The sequence below is a fragment of the Phodopus roborovskii genome, unplaced genomic scaffold, assembly GCF_943737965.1.
Source record: "Phodopus roborovskii unplaced genomic scaffold, PHOROB, whole genome shotgun sequence".
Taxonomy (NCBI): domain Eukaryota; kingdom Metazoa; phylum Chordata; class Mammalia; order Rodentia; family Cricetidae; genus Phodopus; species Phodopus roborovskii.
The window spans coordinates 13899656-13919764 of record NW_026126549.1 but is presented as its reverse complement, the minus strand read 5'-3'; the positions used below and the strand labels follow the sequence as shown (position 1 = coordinate 13919764).

Below are 20109 nucleotides of genomic sequence, written 5' to 3'. Positions count from 1 at the left end.
ACAATAAATGTGCATTCTGGTACTTTGCCTCCCTCGGAGACCATTATAAAACCATGGTGCTGTGTGTAGTTATCATTTTAACTCTTCTTCTTCTCCTTCTTCTTTTGTTTGTTTTCTAGATAGGGTTTCTCTGTATTGCTATGGAAGCTGTCTTGGAACTAGCTCTTGTAGACCAGGCTGGTCTCAAACTCAAAGAGATTCGCCTGCCTCTGACTCCCAAGTGCTGGGATTAAAGGCATGCACCACCACTGCCCGGTTCATTTGAATTCTTATGATGCGCATTAATTACTTTTAATGCACAAGTCCATTTATACCATCTTAAAACTTCAAATTGAGACTTTGCATTTTGTAGGTCACTGGAGTGAAACGGTGAACCACAATGAGCTGAAATTCATTGCTTCACTTAGTAGCAGTGATTGTTTTTAGGTCACTTGCCCTTCCTGCATATTTTACATCTCAGGTTCCAGAAGCATTGCATTCTGCCTTAAAATCGACAGGACATAGTGGCTCCCTGCTCTTCAGATGTCTTCCTGTACAGACAGAGGACTTAGCACTGCCCCTTTGTGATAGACATTACTGTTCCCAAGTAGGCTAACAAGGTTTGGGTCCAAAAGAAAAAAAAAAAAAAAAAAAAGGTTTGGGTCCTTTACACGATGCTGAAAACATGCCTTGATTGTATTTAATTTGATTCCAATTAAGAAGACACTTAGGAAGTTTCTACTGAATTAGATTACACTGAGTGCTTCTAAAGAAGACACTTCATTATTGGAGGCAGCTTTAATTTAAAATTATCACAGAGTGAAAAACACTGCTCATTCTAATAAAATGAGCTTGAATCCCATGACATTGGTTCACAATTGCAAACTGTAGCTTATGGTTTATTAGATGATAGTACGGGGGCCTGGAAGAATCATTTAAAACCTCACACTCATAGTTCACCCGAGACAGGGCAGGTCACACTGCTTTTTCAATACTAGACAGAAACCAGAAATGCTACAAGGAAATTTTTATTTAAATGAAAATAAGGAGATAAAGCTGAGGCACTAAAGTAAAAACACTGCCTTCTCACCAAAGTTCTGAGTGGTGAACTACTTCCCAGCTGACCAAAATGGAAATGAACTTCTTACTTAGCAGGCAAGGACAGCCAAGTAAACAGAAAGTGCCACCAACTTTCTCAACTTTTTTTAAATGTAACATTGCTCCTTTTAAAATAAAGAACTATCTTGAAATGGAAATTTTACACACTCACAATCATGATAAAAAAAATCAAGCCCCCTCCCAGCCCCTCTTGGTACGCCCAGCAGTGTCAGATATTTTTTTGAAAGTTATTATTTTACAAGCCTTGGTTTGTTTTAATGTTTCAAGAGAGAAAAATGATGATTAAAAGCAAATGTCCGAAAGTCAGTTATTTCGCACTAAGCACAAACCACACAGCTAGCTTTCATTGGATGAAGCCCTGCAGACACATTTGGCTTGCCCATCACTGATACTTCAGGAATAAAAGCAACTTGTGGTTTGTGGTTAGCGATTAAGCACCAGTGAACTCGTGTGTGCTCTTGTATAGAAAAAAATCTGCTGCGTTTTGAGCATTTCACACTTTGTAACAACATCTTTATTATGCCTTCCAGAATTAATTGACCTAAAACCCAGTGCCTCTACGATATATCTATTGGATAATTAGAAGTCTGAAAACCAACAACTAAAACCCATTATTGACGTTCAGATCTTCAGTCAAACAAATACTTTACAGCTGCAATTTGCAAAAATTATTTTCTTTGAAATGGGCATCCTATCAAAGATGAACGCTGCAGATCTGGTTCATGCTGGTGGTTTCAATACCCTCTCCAAAATAGATCAAAGCCTAAAATCATTGCTATGAAGTCAGGAGGCTGAGGTGGGAGGAACGAATGTCCGGCTAGGCTAAACAACACACTGTGATGGTGGCTTGAAAACAATTAATAAACGGACAACTCTGTAACCCTGAAAACAACCTGCACTTCCTCTCAGAGCCTAGGCAGATCTCTTCTGGAGACAACTGAAGCTTCCTAGCAAGTCTGCCTGACCTTGAGAGAAGGAACAGCAGGGTGGGGGCATAGTGACCTACTTTAGTGATCAGTAGCTATAGATATCAGACAATGCACTCGCTGTCAATGATCATTGCTGAAATCTGTCTATACCACACTGGAACAATCAATTTTGTAAATGATTGCAATAATCAAGGAAATTGCCTAATTTATAAATCCTTGCATAGGGCATTTTAATGGATTCCTCCGTTTTAATGCTGATGTCTTCAGAGCTCAACGAATTGTTGTCTGGGCTGTCATTACACAAAATGATAAAAACATTCCTTCTGGTGGGGAAGCCACACCTCATGGATATTCAGACCCTCAACCCGTGATCACTCATTAGTGACTTCCACAAAAGTTACATGCTCTGAAGTGCCAGGAGGGGCAAATGAGTAGGCATGTTCGTTTCCGTGCGTTTATGATGACATTTACAGTTTTGGGATCTGAATAAGTGACCTTGTAATGAACAAACTGTAACACAGTGGGAACATCCTCCAGCCCTCATAGCTCATAATACCATAACAGCTTAATCTCTCCTTTTTGTATAATGCTGGGCCACATTTTTAACCACCAAGTCTCGAGCCTGCGTGCTCCACCATCATGCTAATCATCCATATAGGGAATCACGCCAGTGTAGATGGTGCTGGTCGTGCTGAAGAAGCAAATGTGTGCTGTTCCGATCCTCACTCATCTGCTAACAGGTGGAGCTCCCAGGTCCACCTGGAAACCCAGACTGCACACTAGCTTCCCCCCTAAGCCCTCCACACATAGATTACTCGTCTTTGTTAATCCTTGGCCAATTGATTCCAGCCAATAGTGTACTGTCAGTACCTTACTTACTGCTCAGTCTCACTAACCTGACATTTATGGTGCACTGATTGGCCTCTGTCAGTGGCGCTGCTTGTAAATTCACTTTGAAAAGCTTTGTGTTAACAGCCTTCAGCCAGGCTCTGAGAAGAGTACGAACAGGCAGCCGACAAGCTCGACCTCCTGCCCTTATTACAGTGAGTAAATCAGAGTTTGAGCCATTAGGCTGGAGCCTGGGGCCTACACAAAGAGGACTGACATGACAAAAGGTCAACCTCTGTCACACATGTGTAACAATTTGGATAATGGAATTCTGTAACTTATCTGAGCGAGGTGGTAAACGCTCACCAGGAAAAGGATACTGGTCCCTGGCTTCTCCGGCTTTTATGCTAAGTACTTACACCAGAGTCTGTGTTTCTTGTGTAAATACACAAGGAATGTCTGAACTCATGAAATCTTGGAGCATACATGGTTCCGAAACAGAAAGAAAGCAAAAGAGAGGCAGGCTCCAATTTTATATACAACAGCCTTCAGGACATCTGCACACCACCAATGTCACACAGCCATCTCTGGGAAATGGGGACCTCCTCACTGCAGGAGTGACTGACTCCCCAGCTAAATAAGGTGTAGGTTTTCCCACTCAACTGAACTACAAAACTACACTATAGCTATCTGTGAATCCAAGGTGAAACATAGCTTTTCCACAAACAATTAAAATTGCTGTAATTAGCACAGGGGGATGAGCCGGCAACCCTGTCAGTTTCTGAGGATAATGTTTCCATCAGATCACCTGGTGGCATGCTGTATGATGGGAAAGAGAGATTCCACCTTCAGAGTCTAAGATTCCCATTTTACTTCCTATGTTCTGTTACCAAGGTAAAGAAATAAAAAATAATATGTGACAGAAGGAAATTTCGTTTTTGAAGCAAGAAATACTAGTGAATCATTTTCTTCCCATGGAAAAATGCTCTCAATAAAAATGTCTGTTTCCAAATAATAAATAAAATGGGGAAATAGTCCTGTGTGCACAGAATACACCAGTTTTATAAGGTATACTCCTAACACACACACACACCATGTCGAATGTATGTTTCGATGAAACCTCACCCATGCCAGGATTTCCAAATAGGTTTTTCAAGTTGTGTTGTTTAAGCTAAGTCTTTTGGGGATTTGAAAAACCAAGGAGAATATGAGACCTAAACCAAAAGAACTTTAAAGAGACTCTGTCAGCGGCAACGTGAAGTATTACATCTTTGATTTTTAACACAATGCTGGAAACCATTCCAAGAGGCAGCAGATGGTTTTACAGTTTATGTAAAACTACAAAACTCTCCCACTCTGTCACACAGGCACCACTATAAAAGGCATCTTCAAATCAAATGAGGCAAAGCCAGGGAGGTACGCCAGCTGTTAGGATGCACGACTGAAAACATAAGAAGGGTATTGCAACAGCTTATTTTTTAAGGAAGAAATTACTTGAATTTTGTGAAGTTGACTTATTTACAACTTCATTGATAGGGGGAGTAGTTATACAAAGTGATATATTTCTGGAAATAAGATTTTTACTTCCATGTTATGTGAGAGCCACAAAATTTATAGAACCTGTCCTCCTCGGGCATCTTATGAATCAGACCAATTTGAGCCACAGTGTAAAAGACAAAACATGGCATTTACAGTTACAATATTATCCCTGAACAATTTTAAGTGATTTTTAACCTGACATAAAAATGTTGATTCAAAATTATTTTTTCACACCTAAATATGTATGTATGTATATGTGTATGTGTATGTGTGTATATATATATATATATATATACATATATGCGTGTGTGTGTGTGTGTACACATATGATAGAGTCGTTTATAAAAAAGCATGCACAGCACATTCAAAAAGTAAAATCAATCCATTTCCTTCTGGTACCAATTACCTATGATGGTTTTGAAATATGAACATTTAGCAGCATGAATATATATTTAAGGATCCCAGACTGATAGCTGGGAAACCAGCATAGGACTGACTCAGAACATGGGTGTCAGTTAGGAGGACTGGGCAGTCTATGGGGCCTCTGGTAGTAGATCAGTATTTATCCCTAGTATACGAATGGACTTTGGGAGCCCATTCCACATAGAGGGATACTCCCTCAGCCTAGACACATAGGGGAGGGCCTGGACCCTGCTCCAAATGATATGGCAGACTTTGAAGATTCCCAAGGAAGGCCTCACCCTCCTGGGGAGCAGAAATGGGGGTTAGGGGGCAGAGAAGGAGGGGAAGGTGAGGGAACTGGACTGACATGTAAAAGAAGCTTGTTTCTAATTTAAATTTTAAAATTATCATTAAAAAAGAAACATATTTAATATTGGCTTTCATTAGTATTTTTTGACTTAAGCTAAATGGTAATGATAACAATGATATCATTTTCTTTAAGTGGAACTCTTATGTCTAAAATATTATGGCACAAAATCAAGCCACAAGAAAGTCCATATTATGCTATCCTCCTTGATTTTCTGAAGAAAAACAGTTAATCTTTAAACAGAGTGCAAATGAAAATGGCACAAGCAAAGGGGAAGACAGGTTGTATAAAACTGAGTTCCTCTCTAGTACCTTGAATGCAATCCTAATAAGCCACTCCATTATCTCAAATAGCAGGGGAAAACATTTAGGTTGAAAATGGGTACAATTTATTTTGGCATTGTTGATAACATTTCTTATCAAGTCAGACCTTGAGTTGAAAGGTGTAATTCTGGCTTATCATAGAATATAACTTTATTTTAAACTTTTCTATTTTATTGCAGCAAAATGTTAAGTATACACTGTGTGCATTCCTCAGGTCTAGTCATATTAAATTCTGACGTGAAGCAGAAAGAGGAAACCACATACAACTAGATTAATTTATCTCGAGGGAAAAAAAGAGCTCGTTAATAACCAAGATGATGTTTTCATAAATGTTGGAATCAAATATGCCTTTCACTTCTTCATTAGAAAACACATTAGTATAAAGTTATCTCGCTCCCATCTATTAGATGTAACTGCTGAGAAAGAGTCTGTTTTCTTTGAATGGCCAGAAAGATGTCTGCCTAAGACATCTAAATAGAATTAAAGCCTGTGTTCAAGTCTGGTTAGAAGCAATGTATGTAATTGAAGGGCTGCTTAATGTTTTCTGTAATGTTTTTGTTTTAAAGTATCTAAACCTGTTATTTTTCAAAACACATTAAAATTCTAATCCCAAAAGAAACTGACCAAATAGAAGGGGGGGAAAAAGGAGTAATTTTTTTAAAATTTGGTTTTAACTTGCTATTTTTAAACTGAAAAAAAAATTAATAGCCTTAGATCATTAGCAGGGTGGAGATTAAATGTGAAGCTTCTAACCATGTTAAAGTGTGGTATGTACTTCTTTAAGATGCTGCATTGAATTGCCGTGATTATACACAATGAACATGTTAACCTAAAAAGTGACAGCATGCTTGCAAACAAATTCCCATGGCAATGTACATCAAACATTTAAAAGTTCTTCAATGAATAATCAAAAGGAATAACTAAATGTGAGTCTGTTTCCAACATAACCTTTCATGTGTACAATACATTACTGAAGCAGAACCAAACATGCAACGAACTATAAACTGAAACAAAAATCCAACATCCACTCAGAGACAGTAATGGGGGAAATTAGCAACCCATTTATTTACTGGAATAAAGATACGCAACTCTGGTAAGATCTATCAGGACCTGAGAACTGAACTCTAAATATGAAGACATTCTTTCAGAAAATATGAAGAAAACATGTTAAGAAAAAGAATGATTACAGTTGACTTTTAAAATGAAAGAATCATGATTCAATCTTTTAATGCTCTTGAAAATCTGTTTTAGGTCACCCTGATATCCCAAAAGATGTCTAAAATAATATTTAAGTGAATAATTATTGTGTGAGTCATTAAAAAAATATTGCAAAGCCTTTCCTGTGAAGAGCTATAGTGTAGTCCAATGGACTCTATCTGATACAAAACATTATTAAACTTTTTCAGGATAGAATGCAAGCTTAAAGTCTAAAATTTAAAGAGCAACTTAATATTTATACTTTCCTATTATTAAAAGTGACTTGATTCAAATAATTATGTCTGATAAGTCATGATGCTTAAATTTTTAAATAATAATTTATTCATATTTTAATGTTTTGTTTTGTTAAGACAGGGTCTCAAATAACCAAGGCTGTTTCCAAACTTCCTATGTAGCTGAGGCTGACCTTCAATGCTTGATCCTTCTCCATCTCCCACAAAATGCCTAGTTTTATACAGTGCTGAGGATCAAACTCAGGCTATCACACATGCTAGGCAAGCACTCTGACAATTGAACCACATTCCCAGCCACTCATATTTCATGTCTTAAAAGTAATTATACTAATAAAAGTCTATACCCTATTTTAAAAAGTGTTCTGTCACTACAAATAGTCACTGCCACTAAATTTCCCCAGACAGTAACATTTTTTTTTATCCTCTCTCAGGAGACATTTTACATGGCTGAAATTTCAATATCCCGTCAGCCCCCCAAATGCATGTCCTTCTAATTATTATTACAGAGGGATGATAAACAGATAGATTAATTATGTTCTAAACTAGGAGTAGGAGTTACAGATCATTCAAGCACGAAACTAGCAGGTCATTTCAACACCAAGAACTAACTTTATATATCTTCCTAATACACTCAACTCACCTATCCCAAACAATAGGTGAAACTCACTTTAAATCCATGGAAGTATTAAGGGGGAAAAAAAAAACAGTCTTATTGTTATGACAGAACAACTCTCCATTATGTACTAACCAAAAGTGTAAAAAAAAAAAAAAAAAAAAAAAAAAAAAGGTTCCATAGCTTTCTATGTTAATATGTATTGTTGAAGCCTGTATGTGTAATGGCTTCTTGCCAACATCCCAATCACTCAAAGTCTTCTAGGGGGAAAAAATGAACTATGGGACTTTTTTTCACATTTATGGCTTTGTCCTCCAAAGCCTAAAAATAGACGAGCATCAGAGGACGGGATCAGTTGGGTTTCACATTTTCAGATAGAACAAATCTGTACCACAAACAACTGCTTTGTGGGTTTCCCTGAGAAGCATCGGCAGACCTTTAACAATGTGGTATTAGACTCCTTAATAAGAGCACCGGACCATGAAGAGTTCATGGGCGGACTTTATAAACTTGAAACCACACTGTAGGTTACAACTGAATTAGTAAGAAACAGAAAACACCGAGAAAGGACGTCAAAACCAGACGCTTTCATTATGTCCTAGTTGTCAGTTTTGCTATGCAATAGCTCTAACTTTGCCTCCAGTAGTTTCATGCCAAGCCACTTCCTCCTGCCTATTTTAGACATTAAAATTCTGAAGTTTTACTGTTGGTTTTGTTTTTATTGTTTTAAGACAAGCCTCATTTAATGATATAAATATGCACAATCCTTCTCCCCTCGATCAGGGATTCCATCCAGAAAGAAGGAAAAAAAAAATTTTTTTTTTCAACTGCTTTCCAACAACTGTTTAGGAGTGATAAGGAAACTAGAAGCCTGGATCCAGGGCTCTGTGGATAACTATAGAGCAGATGGCTCATGGGCTGCCCTGTCCTCACCATAGGCTACTGGGCTACAGTCTCCTATGGTCATTCTTCCTACATCAAGGGAGACTTTGCAAATACAGGCCTCAGCCCCCTGACCCCAGTAGTCATGTGAGGGTTCTGGCTATAACTCTCTCTTGAGGGCCTAATACAAAGCTGGTCAAAGGGTGCTCAGTAAATATGCAAGTGGATTGTTAAATGTACATTTTTACATAGTGACTTGGGATAGGTCATCTCAAAAATGATCACATTGACAAGCCATTGAGTCATATGTAACCAGAAAGATCATGGTTACTTAAATAGCCCTATAAGCAAGCCCTAGAGTCTACATAATAGTAAGGTCCTGATAATTAAGATCTTACTTTCCTAATGACTTTTCCTTCATTAGTTCACCTGGCTGAAGATTTATAGCATTTACAGTTATGGCCTCTAGTATGTAGTCATTCATAACCAGTTTTCCATGGATTGAGTAGCTAAGATCAGTCAAAGAAGTATTTAACTATAACCCTCTCACTTTCAGAAGTGGACCTCAATCAAGCAGGAAGCTCTGATTAGGATTTTTCAAATATAGTATTTTTAACTAATAGTCAGAGTTAGCTTATACCAAAATGCTGTTTTCTTATGTTTTGATTATCCACTTTGTTAAAAGTTGCATGATTTCACTTTGTCAGAAGAGAAATCAAAGTTTTAAGTTTTGATTTACATTATAATTCATGAACGGGTCTGGGTATTTTCACAGTTCTAGAACATGTTTTGGTCTCTCATGTTCAACATTTACCAAAAAGAAAAGCAAAATGTTTTAGATGATCTAGAACTGGCCAGAAACTTGCTCTGTCTGTAGTCAAGGGTGACCTTGAACTTCTGAGGAGAGGTTTTTACCTCTACCTCCCCAGTGCTAGGATTACAGGTGGTCATCCCAGTTAAGTGGCACTGAAGACAAAACCCAGGGTTTCTTTATTAGGCAAGCAAGCACTTTACCTTATCACCACAAACTTGTTTTCACCTGAGAAATCACCCTGACTGCCCCCTCTTTGCTTCTGTGGCTCCAGGCACAGAAGAAACCTTGTGAGAGGAGCTGGGAACCTGGCTCTAATTGTAATTCTACCTCCTCCTTGGCTGTTTTCAATTGTCCTCAAGATTGAGAAGAGGTCCCGGGGCTAATCCTTCCCAGTTTGAACAGAGGCAGGTTAAAATGGCTCTGGCTTCTGCAGCCCACAGGCCCCACAGAAAGCCACAATCTGTCAGCATCCTCACTGCAGGAACTTCAAAAGCCAGCCCTCCACTGGACTGCGCAATTTAGCCTCCTGATACATCGGTGGGGCTGAGAGTGGGGGCCCAAGCTGTGTAGCAAGGCGTTCAGCTAGGGCTGCTTACCTCCCAGAGGTGTTGCGTGTTCCTCACAGCGCCGGTCTGCACTTTCTCCGGGGGCAGGAGCACGCCCTGGAAGGGCCCAATCCAGGTGCCCTGCTGGATCCTCTGCGCAGCGCAGATGCCGTACGCCAGGCCGGGCACCGTGCTGGTGCACAGGCACACCTCCCGTGGCAGGTCCCGCAACCACTCGGGCAGCTCCGGCGGGGGTGCAGCGGCCGCAGCGCTGCTGGTGCCCACAAGCCGGCGCAGCGAGTGCAACGGCCCGTGCATGGGGCACTCGCCGTTGCGGTTGTCCGCGCACATGTCGCAACCTGTGGAGACACCAGGGAAGGAGGGAAAGGAGCGCGTTAACCCGGTCTTTTGTCTGGGAGTAGAGGGAGGGGGGAAGCTACTCTCGGGCAAAGTTCCTAAATGGCAGCAGGTAAACCACCTGTTTGGGGGGGGGGGCACCAGAAGGGCGTCGAGGCCATAGGTTGTGGGAAAGAAACTCACACCACATCCTAGGAATTTGTTACACTCAAATATGCCTGCTGGGATCAACGCATGGCTTCAGCGTTGGTTTTGCACAGCCAGGTGTGCTTTCCGTGCTCCTAATGCTGGCACCTTTTGCTTTTGATCAAGTTGCCTGCATTTCAGCTTCTCTCTCTAACCCTCACCGGTTCCTGTGCCTTCGCCCTTCTCCAGCATTTCAGGATGTGGTTGTCCCTGCTTCTTCAAGAAGTCTGTCTCTTGTCCAACCGGTTATCTCAGATAGTTGCCTGAGTGTTTGGTTCTGCTCTTAGGCTATCAAAGCGGGAGTGACAGGTACAAACACCGATAGAGCTTCCTGCTCTATCACCAGAGCGCAAGCCCCAATTCCGGCCCTGTGGGGGGTAAGATCCGAGTCTCTGTCCAGCACCCACACCAGGGACTCTGGCCAATAAGGATAAATGGGAACTAGGGACAAGTGGCGGGGGGGGGGGGGTGTCAGTAGTGATTGTACGAGCAAACTGTTCCCAGAGGCTAAACCTGAAAGGAAGTTTAAGGATCAGGGTAAAGTGTCTTTAACCATCTGGGTAATGATTCAATGGGCAGGCAGGAAGGCTGAGCCCAGGTTAAATGAGATTGTCTCAGCTAGTGAAACTGTTTCTGAAGCTGTTCTTAAGTTGCCCCAGGGCAAACAGCTCGCAGAGAGGCTCCTAACCTGCAGGCATGCCTCTCCAGAGCACCCACTGTCATTTGATTCGAACTGGGTGGAAAGGGCCAGGCAGACACTAGAATCTAGGCTTTCAGCAACCATGCTGTCGGAATCACAGAGCCTAAGGGTTATTAATGGGCCTGGCGGAGCCACTGTGTCTGCTCCCTGGTGTGGCTAGCCTGCTCAGAGGACTCTGCCTCCTCCTGGGTCCAGCCTCCCTAGGTCCCTCAGGGTCCTCCTGCAACCAAGCCCGGTGACACTGCCCCTGACACTTAGTTCCTCTAGTGGTGGAGTTGGTAAAGAACTATCAGGGTACCTGAATTGCCTTCCTGGTTTCTTGGCACCTGTCCCTTGCCTTCATGGCAGCTAGCCCTTGTAGATCACTCTGAATGTTCCATGTCTGTGTTGAAACTGCAGAACCACCCCCCAGATACTTGTGACAAGGCACAACAGTGAAGAGTTTTTCATAAGGAACACTTAATCACAACCCAGAATAGATCCAGAACCCTTACCATGCCAATTGCTTGATAATAATGGTTGACTATGTGAGCATCCCATCTCCCTGAAGGTGGTTCCAATTAACTGTGTCCTGCCCTCAACAAGCAGCCATTCTACTCCATCTAAGATTGCTCAAGGAGTACTGAGTTGCAACTTCTTAGTGACTGTCCCCAAGCCTTCTATGAGAAGCAACATCCTGTTTCTGCAGGTATGCCTTCTTTAACACAAAGACACCCACACTCTGCCAGCAACATAGGCTAACGTGGGGACTCATCAAGGCTCCACTTTTGACCCTAAGGCCTAGATGAGAGAGTACAATGACACTCATCCACAAGCTAATGTCAGAGACACATGTATTTTTCACTCAGCCTCTCATACTTTCACTTGCGAACAACAAACAACAAAATCAAGATATTGCAGAAACAAAAGAACAAATAAGTATTATCCCTAAGTGCCTTCTGTATGTCGTGGATTTGTCTTGCAGCAACTGCCACTCTAAGTGCCATGATTCCCATTTTGCAGATGAAGCAAAAGACATTGAAACAGGACCAAGAACCAAGAAACAAGAGACAGCGAAAAGATTTGCCCTCTCAGTCTGCCTGACCCTAAAGTCTTCCAAAGCAGAAATTCAGAAAGACTAATGAAATCCAGGAGAATTTTATATACCAACTCATGACTCAATCAATAGAATTGAGAGAGTTTACTGCTATAACCATTTGGGGACCACAAAAAGAACTCCAGCATGGTTGAGTTACAGAGTTATAGGGACAGCTCTCTCTCCCCCACACTCTTGGGCATGAGGAGGCTAAAGTATAACAATGGGGAAATAAATAGCCACTGTCCATAATTTTTAAGGTGTCTAACTTTGAAGACACATTGTTAAAATGGCCTTTCACCACCTGGGGGGGGAAGCTTTTAAAAAATGACAATAAGAAAAGGCAATGTGCCCATGAAAATAACTATTAATCACCCCCAGGGAATGCTTAACTGATTTTTCCTTTCTGATTCATTCAATTAAGTGAAGAGTGAGAAGCAGAAAACATCCACTACCCACAACCTAATAGCCTGTGCCAAAAATTCTATCACCTTCCCAGTTCTCTATGTGGAGCATCATATCACCTATGTGGATAAACAGACTAGAAGCAATTAACTCCAGCCACCACCCCACAAACAAGAAGCACACTCCCATAATATCTGGAATGAATTGCATGATTTAACTCTTATCTAAATGCCACTGCCACTGCCATTTGTTACATATCATTTTTCTCTACAGAATTCTTTAAAAGCAGCATTTTTTTATAGAGTACTAAAACCTTAGGCTCCCCAAACTCTAAATGTCTATATCCTAAATTCACAGCAAAGTAGCCCTGCCCTGTCAGTCCATGCTAATTAGCCCACTTAATGCGAGTCTTAATAAAATGTAAAAATATTCCTCCCAGAAAAGTTGACCAATTACCATCAAAATAAAGCTAGGTATAGTGCCCAACATTTTTACCACACAAAATCGCTCAGATTGAAAATGTTTATTTCTAACCTGTCTCAGAGTCCCAGAGAAGCCTGTGAAAGTTTTGAACAAGTAACTTTTTTTTTTAGGATTGACAAATAGTCACAAGTTGGCAAACTGTTTTCTAGCCAGTGAGCCACAAACACCCACATAAAAAGGTTTGAACTACTCCCCCCCCCCCCACACTGTATTCCAGGCCTTTAAAAACCAGGGATTTTTGAACAAGTTTACAGTTATTATTCACAAAATGATTTGTATGTCACTTTAGAATAGAGAATTTCAGCAATCTAGGTCTCTCTTACAGCACATCTGCCTAGGGTCTATGAATAAGGGAAAGGGGCTGCTGTTGGCTACCAGCTTGCCCACCTACTGACCTCAGAAGGTCAAAGCAGACCTTCTGGGTGACAAGACATCCTTCACTCTCCATATCCTTCTTACTGTGCTTGGGTTTTTGTTCGTGTGTTTGATTTCAAGTGTGTCCACTATTTTTACCACTTTAAATGTACCCCATGCTCGGAGAAAAGGAGCAAAAGAGGCGATGGGTCTATTTTCCAACATTTCACTTCTCATTCTAGAAAAGGTGAAATATAAAGCACTTCAGTGTTTTTGCTGAGAAGCAAGTGTAGAGTCCTTTGGGTTCTGTCCACAAAGCTTTGCCGGGGAGTGCCTCCACACTTGGCTTTCCCTGGGCAAAGTCTCTCCTGTTCTCAGAGCCTTTGGTTAAGGAAACCACAGAGTAACTTGGAAGCCTGCAGAGCGGGTATCGCTCAGGCAGTAAATCCTTCTGGGCGGCAGTGGCAGATGGGGTCACAGCTCTCAGTCCTGTAGGCCAAGCATTGAGGGGGCCTGGGTACATTGATCGGCCCCGGGAGTGCCACCTTCTGGCAACCCGGAGTCCAAAGCCCCCCCCCGGGGGGGGGGCAAAATGGACTGAGGATCCTAGGGCAGCCCAGCACTCTGAGTTACTTTCCAGGGCTCCATCACGCCCTGCCTTCCCGTTTGCAGGATGTATGTGGACAAAGGGTGGTGCTCAGCAGACTGGTTGCCTTTGCCTCACCCAGCTTCTAGCCAGGAAGGGCTCCCAGAGGTGGAGACTGCCAATGCCTTCTGAAGATCCAGCCTCAGTGGACACTTACCAGGCCCGTGGTCCCAGAATAGGGAATCGCCTAGCCTCTATCATCGTCGCCCACCCCAGAGCATATCTAGGCATCCCAGAAACCAGGCAGCCAGAAAAGAAGAGCCCATTGTGGTAACCCAGCTCACCGGGATGCGCTGAGGATTCTGGCCGCATCGCAACACATAAAAACCAGGGGCTTTCTCAGACTAGCCTGCCTACTCGGCCCAGGGACCAATAAAAGACACAAAGAAGGAGGGAGGGAAGGAGAGAGGGAGGGAGGGAGGGAGGGAGGGAGAAAATGTGGATTTTATTTGTCTCCTGGTGACTGTATTAATAAATTAAATGAGAGCGCCAGGGTGTGAGGGCGAGAGAATATTGCACAGAGATAAACCTGGCCGCCCTCTGCCCCTGCGAGGCCGCCATATACAAGGCAGAGATGATGAATAGGAGCAGCAAGAGGAGATCGAAGCAGGTCTGGGCTGGCTCCACTCTGTCCTACAAAACTATAGGGCAATTAATTGTGGCTTGTCCTCTCATCCTTCATCTCCTGGTGGCACATATCGACGGAGATTACTGCTGATGGACCATTTTATCACCTTAAATAAACAGTCACCGCCTCTTCTAACCTCAATCTAATATATGGCTCTATGTTCAGTTTCAGGGCTCTGGATAAAGAATGATGTAAAATAGCTAAATCGTGTGTTACGAGGTGGGGCTGGACCTGCACACAACACGTGAGAAAAAGAAAAATAGAACAATATAAAAAGCCCGCACACTAATGCTGAAGCCCCTCCCCCCAGGGGACCAGGTCTGAAAGCTATAATAAATCGCTTGTTGGTCTTTAACTCGCAGGCTGGGAGTGGAGCAGCGGGTGTGTCTCCTTGACACTAAGATCCCCTTAGTAGGTTCTCAAGAAGTACCCCCAACTAAGAAGAGGGGGATCAATTAGGATAAAGCCAGTACCCAGGATATTTCCACACCCCCCCAGCAAGGCTCCCTGCAACCCCACAGATATCAACCCTTCACTATTCTCAGTCCCTTCCCAGGGTTGCCAGCAAGGAAGCTTGCAACCCTATTTCCACACCCGTAGTTCCCAAAAACCGGTTCCCTGCATGGGTGTGCTTTCCTAAATCAGAAGGATCACAGAGCATGCGCGCCAACACTGAGAAGGTGTAGGGTGACCCAACTCTAACTCTGCTGAGATGATGGCAGCTCTCTGCACATACTGTGGACATACCCAGAGGTATGTAAGAGGACATACCTCTTACAATCCTCCAGGAGTACCTAGTAGGTCTCAAGAAACCCTTCAGCTACCCAGAACTTGAGAAGAGGCCACTGGGATGGAGCTCCAGGGATGAGGCAGCCCAGCAGTAAAGACCGGCCATGTCTATTACAGGACAGGACGTACGTAGCACTTGACTTTTAAGGGAGAGAGCCTGGAGAGCTTAGGGGGTGAAAGTGTGCCTCAACCACTTGCAGGCAGCTCAGTAACAGGAATCTGCTGAAGAAATTCACTTGGGCTCATTTGCATTTAGTGTGGTTGAGAATCTGATAGGAAAGAGCTACAAGTTTATTCACTGTGGCCTCTGCCATACATGCCAGCAGAGTCTCAAGGTGTGGCTGAGCAATGGTGGTGTGCATTGCTGATCACGGGTAAAAGGAAAGGGGAGAAGTGAGGAGGAGGGGGTTGTTTTTTGTTTTCCTAGTAAGAAAAATGAGAACTGACTTGACACCCCTTTAATACAAAGTCACAAAAGGATGCTGTGCTGAATGATCGTGAAAATTTTTAGAGAGAAATGGTGAAAAGAAAGAAAGACAGCTAGGGAAAGCTACATGTGAGAAATTAAAATTCCTTCAGCCTCCTCCACCCCTCCTCTCCTCACCCCTCCCCAGACAGTAGGGGAAGCTTTTGTTGTCAGTCTTTCAAGGGACCAAAATAAGACACCCAAGCCCCTCCCTGAAAAAGTTTGAAGTCTTTGCATTTCTGGTTTGTTTGAAATGCCTAGTTAGATTAAACCCAGTCACTGCTCGTCTTTAAAACACACCATACCACGTCTGGCTTTAAGAGTCCCAAGTTTAGTTGCCCAGGACCAGAGGTGGTTTTTCCCACTACCCAGAGTTACTTTCCCTTTCCATTTTATTCCAAACAAGTCACTTAATTAGCAAGCAAAGTGAAATGTAACCATCTAACGTCCTTCTATTTTCTCTCCTGCACTTTGAACATTGAGTCAATCCATTTGACTCAAAAGAGGATACTAGATGATTAACAAAATAGGAATAAATAAAACCACAAATCATTCTCTCTTACACGGGTGGGGGAGCCATCTAGATAACAAACTGGTTCATACCTACATGTCAATTAGTAATCTGTCCTAATTCTTTCTCTGATTGGTTGGATGTTTTCTCTAGTGAAATTATGTTTAACCTCACTGCTACATTGTAAAAATCACACATAGCACAAACAAAGCCAAGGTTAGTATCTTTTCCAACCCAGATTTCATAGAGAAGTAACTGCAAGCTTGATAAGGTGTTCTCAATCTACAATGATTATATTTCGCTTAGCAGTAAGAACTACTGCCAAGTTTTCTATTTCACACTTTAAAAAGAACTGGTTGTAAGACAACATCTGGAAGAAATTCACAAGGAAACACACATCTTTGAACTCGATTAAGACAATGCAATTTTATAAAATGTTCTGCAACCCGGAAATACATGAGTTTTTAAAAGCACCAAAATAATTGGAATTGCAGCTCTTTTCTTAAAGAAATATTTTACCATAGGACACTAGAAAGGAAGAAGGTAAACACAACTGCTTTGTTGGTTAGTAATTGTTATCTCCATCACAATAACTATTTCAAGAAGGGTGACAAGCCTCAATTATGAGGCTAATGCCCACTGTTTTGTTGTTGTTGTTTACCAAAGCAATAGCCTAGGAAACTTTGCATTACTCTTCTAATTATATTATTTCGTTTTGGTGAGAAATTAAGGAGTTGATGATGTGATAGATATTCTTATTAAAACAGAGTAGAAGTAAGTATTTATTATCTACTTTTCTTACACAGAAGCCAAACGAGGGATGTATTGAAGAAATTCGGTGGATAAATGCTATTCTCAATGTGACTCTCACTCGGTTGCTTTAGGGTTGGGCCCGAAGCTTCTTGGAGAGTATAGATAACACATTTGTCAATACCTTAGGTGTTAACATACCATAACTTTCGAAATTACCAAGAAGTACAGATGTATGTCAACACACATTCCTTCACTGAGGATTTTGTTTCAAAATATCACAATATAGCCGTGCTTAGGACAAGCGTTTGGAATGTGAATACAGAAAGCTCAGGAAAGTTCTGGTATGTATGTAGCCAGTCATTTTCGCCGTTTACTTGAGGAAGAGGTAAGTTTCTTTTACTTAATTGCCATCCCTGTTAACTTTAAAAATGTTTTTGTTTGTTTGTTTAAAGAAATAAAGCAACATAGGTTGCAAACATTAGCAGGATCAAAAATTGCCAGAGAATGCGGGTTCCAAAAAGAACGATATTATTCTGACACTGGAAATTTTCTTCTGATTTAGTGGGCTTTCCCCCCCCCCCCATCTCTTTTCTTTAGCTTCTAAATAAATAGTAGCTTTACTTTTAATATCTACCTGCAGGAAGAAACTGACCCATTGTTACTACAAAAAAAAGAAGAAAGAAAGAAAGAAAGAAAGAAAGAAAGAAAGAAAGAAAGAAAGAAAGAAAATGAAAAAAAGAAGAAGAGAAAGAACGAAAAAGAAATCCTCGATAATCACGGGGCCCGAAAATGAGCTGCCACCGTTAACTCGGACGGTGGAATAAAGACCAGAAAGCAACCTCTGGTGTCCATGCTTCCTCAGAAACTCGGAGAGTCCCTCCCTTGTCCCAATCGGAGCCAGCTGGGTCCACCCGGGCAATCCGGCCGCCAGCTGCCAGCACCCGCCTGGCCCGGAACCCTGGGCGGCAGGAGGGTGGAGGGCCACTGGGATGGCAAAGCCTTGTGGCTGTGAAACAGGGTCCGAAGAGAGCGGAGAGGCAAAAGCCCAAAGTGACACCCGGGCACCCATCTCTTCTCAGACGCCAGAAAAGTTTTGCCACAGTGATCTGGGTGGCGCAGGACATCGCCTTGGACCAAGATCCCCCACCCTTCACCCGTGTCATTCTTCTGGGACCCTACCCGCCTCCTTCACCATTGCCTGCTGTCGCCCTCGCCGGGGCAGAGCGTGCGAGCTAGGGTTGTGGCTACGTACGGTTGTTGGGGTCGCTGGTGTGCTGGTTGAGCGGGATGATTTCCATGCGCTGCTGGCCGTACAGGTAATAGTCCAGCTCCTCGGCGCTGCAGCGGAAACGCGGGACGCCACGACCGTCCCCCGCGCTGCCACCGCCGCCGCCGCACTTAGCGGGCCCGGGGCCGGAGGAGGCGCCCAGGCACAGGTCCTTTGGGGGCAGAGGCTCCGCGGCCACCGCAGCAGCAGCTAGAGGCGCGAACACCGGGATCTGCGCCACCGGCAGGGCCGAGAGACCCGCCAGCGCGGCGGCGGCGGCGCAGGAGGAGGCAGAAGAGGCGGAGGTGGAGGAGGGAGCTGGGGTGGACGAGACGGACGAGATCGAGGCTGGCCGTGGCCGCAGGCTGTCCGGAGGAGGCTCGGGACGCTCGGGAGGCGGCGGAGGCGGAGGCGGCTGCAGGGGTTGGGGCGCGCCAAGGGGAAGCGCGGTCCCGCTGCCTTTGAGCGGGCCGCCGCCGCCTCCGTGCGGGAAGAGTTGCTGCCAGTGCTGCAGGTAGGCTGGGTCCACTTTGAGGAAGGCCGAGCCACCGGGGTCCCCCGGCTTCAGCATGTCCGACGCTTGGAGCTGGTGGGGCAGAGAGCAGGGAGGAGCGCAGCGTGAGCGAGACCCTGGCCTGGATTAGAAAGGGGCGTGCAGGAGGACCGCGGGGACAAGGGTGGAGCACTAGAGCCCCACTCTGCTCTGAAAGCACCGCCCGTGGCCTCGGCCCCCCGCTTCCCAACTCCGCCCGGGCGCAAAGTTTACTCGGAAGCCGCGGTGCTGCGCAGAGGTGGCTGCAGGCACCCTGAGCTGCCTCGCAGCCTGCGAGCCCAGCTCCTACCCTGCTAAACGGGGACCCCAAGACCCGGCGCTTTCCGGCACAAATCCAGGCAGGACCTCGCCCTCGCCCTCAGCCAGCGCCCTGGAGCCAACCCCAGGCAAAGTGGCGCAGCGCCGGAGCCGCGCTGGCCCCAGGCGCCGGGAGGCGGGACAGTCTCGCCCCCCGCCCCCTGCCCCAGACCTCCAACCTCTCGGTGCTCGGGGCCCACGACTGGAAGCCCTAGTCCAGCCCCGCCGTACCTGGGAACCGAGAGCAGCGGCCGGTGCTGGCGTCCCTGCGTTCCGGAGGCCGTTTCGGTGCAGTAGTGGAGAGTGGGAGCCCTGGGCGAGCTACATGACCCCAAGCTAGAGGAGGTGGAGAGCCTTACAGACCACGCAGCCTGGAGCCCTCCCGGGATGCCAGCAAAGGACGCGGAGGCCCGCGGAGGGCGCAAGAGCAGCTCCGCTGAGAGCGCGGGAGCGCTGGAGGACGCGGGACCTAGTCGCCTCTGGCAGCTGCGCTTGGCCGCCTCCGTGCTTCGGCTCTGCTCTGGCAGTCCCCCGGCTGGACACGTGGGTTTTACGACAGCACCAAATACATGTGTGCGTTCGTGTGTGTGTGTGTGTGTGTGTGTGTGTGTGGTGTGTGTGTACGCGCGCGTGTGTATGGGGGGCGAGACAGAGAAGGAGAGAACGGAGTGGGGGTGAAGGATGGAGGAAGGGAGGGAAAGACAAGAGGAAGGGAAGAGAAGAGGAGAGAAGAGTGAGCAGAGAAGAGAGGAGAGAAGAGGATAGGAGAGGGAAGGGGGCGGATAGAAGAGGAGGGGAGAGGAGGGAAGGGGGAAGGGGAGAAGAGAAGAGGAGAGGGGAGGAGAGCA

At 44.4% G+C, this 20109-nt stretch overlaps 1 protein-coding gene across 1 annotated transcript in view; it reads right to left on the bottom strand.

Annotated features, from left to right (window-relative positions):
* Prdm6 (PR/SET domain 6) overlaps window positions 1–19554 on the bottom strand; it is a 99811-nt gene extending 80257 nt beyond the window's left edge. The window contains exons 1-3 of the mRNA XM_051201034.1: window positions 19493–19554; window positions 18397–18997; window positions 9843–10150 (exon numbers count right to left, since the gene is read on the bottom strand). Coding sequence (XP_051056991.1) covers window positions 9843–10150; window positions 18397–18982 — 894 coding nt within the window. The 5' untranslated portion in view covers window positions 18983–18997; window positions 19493–19554. The remainder of the gene's footprint in view (window positions 1–9842; window positions 10151–18396; window positions 18998–19492) is intronic.
* Window positions 19555–20109: the final 555 nt, after the last annotated feature.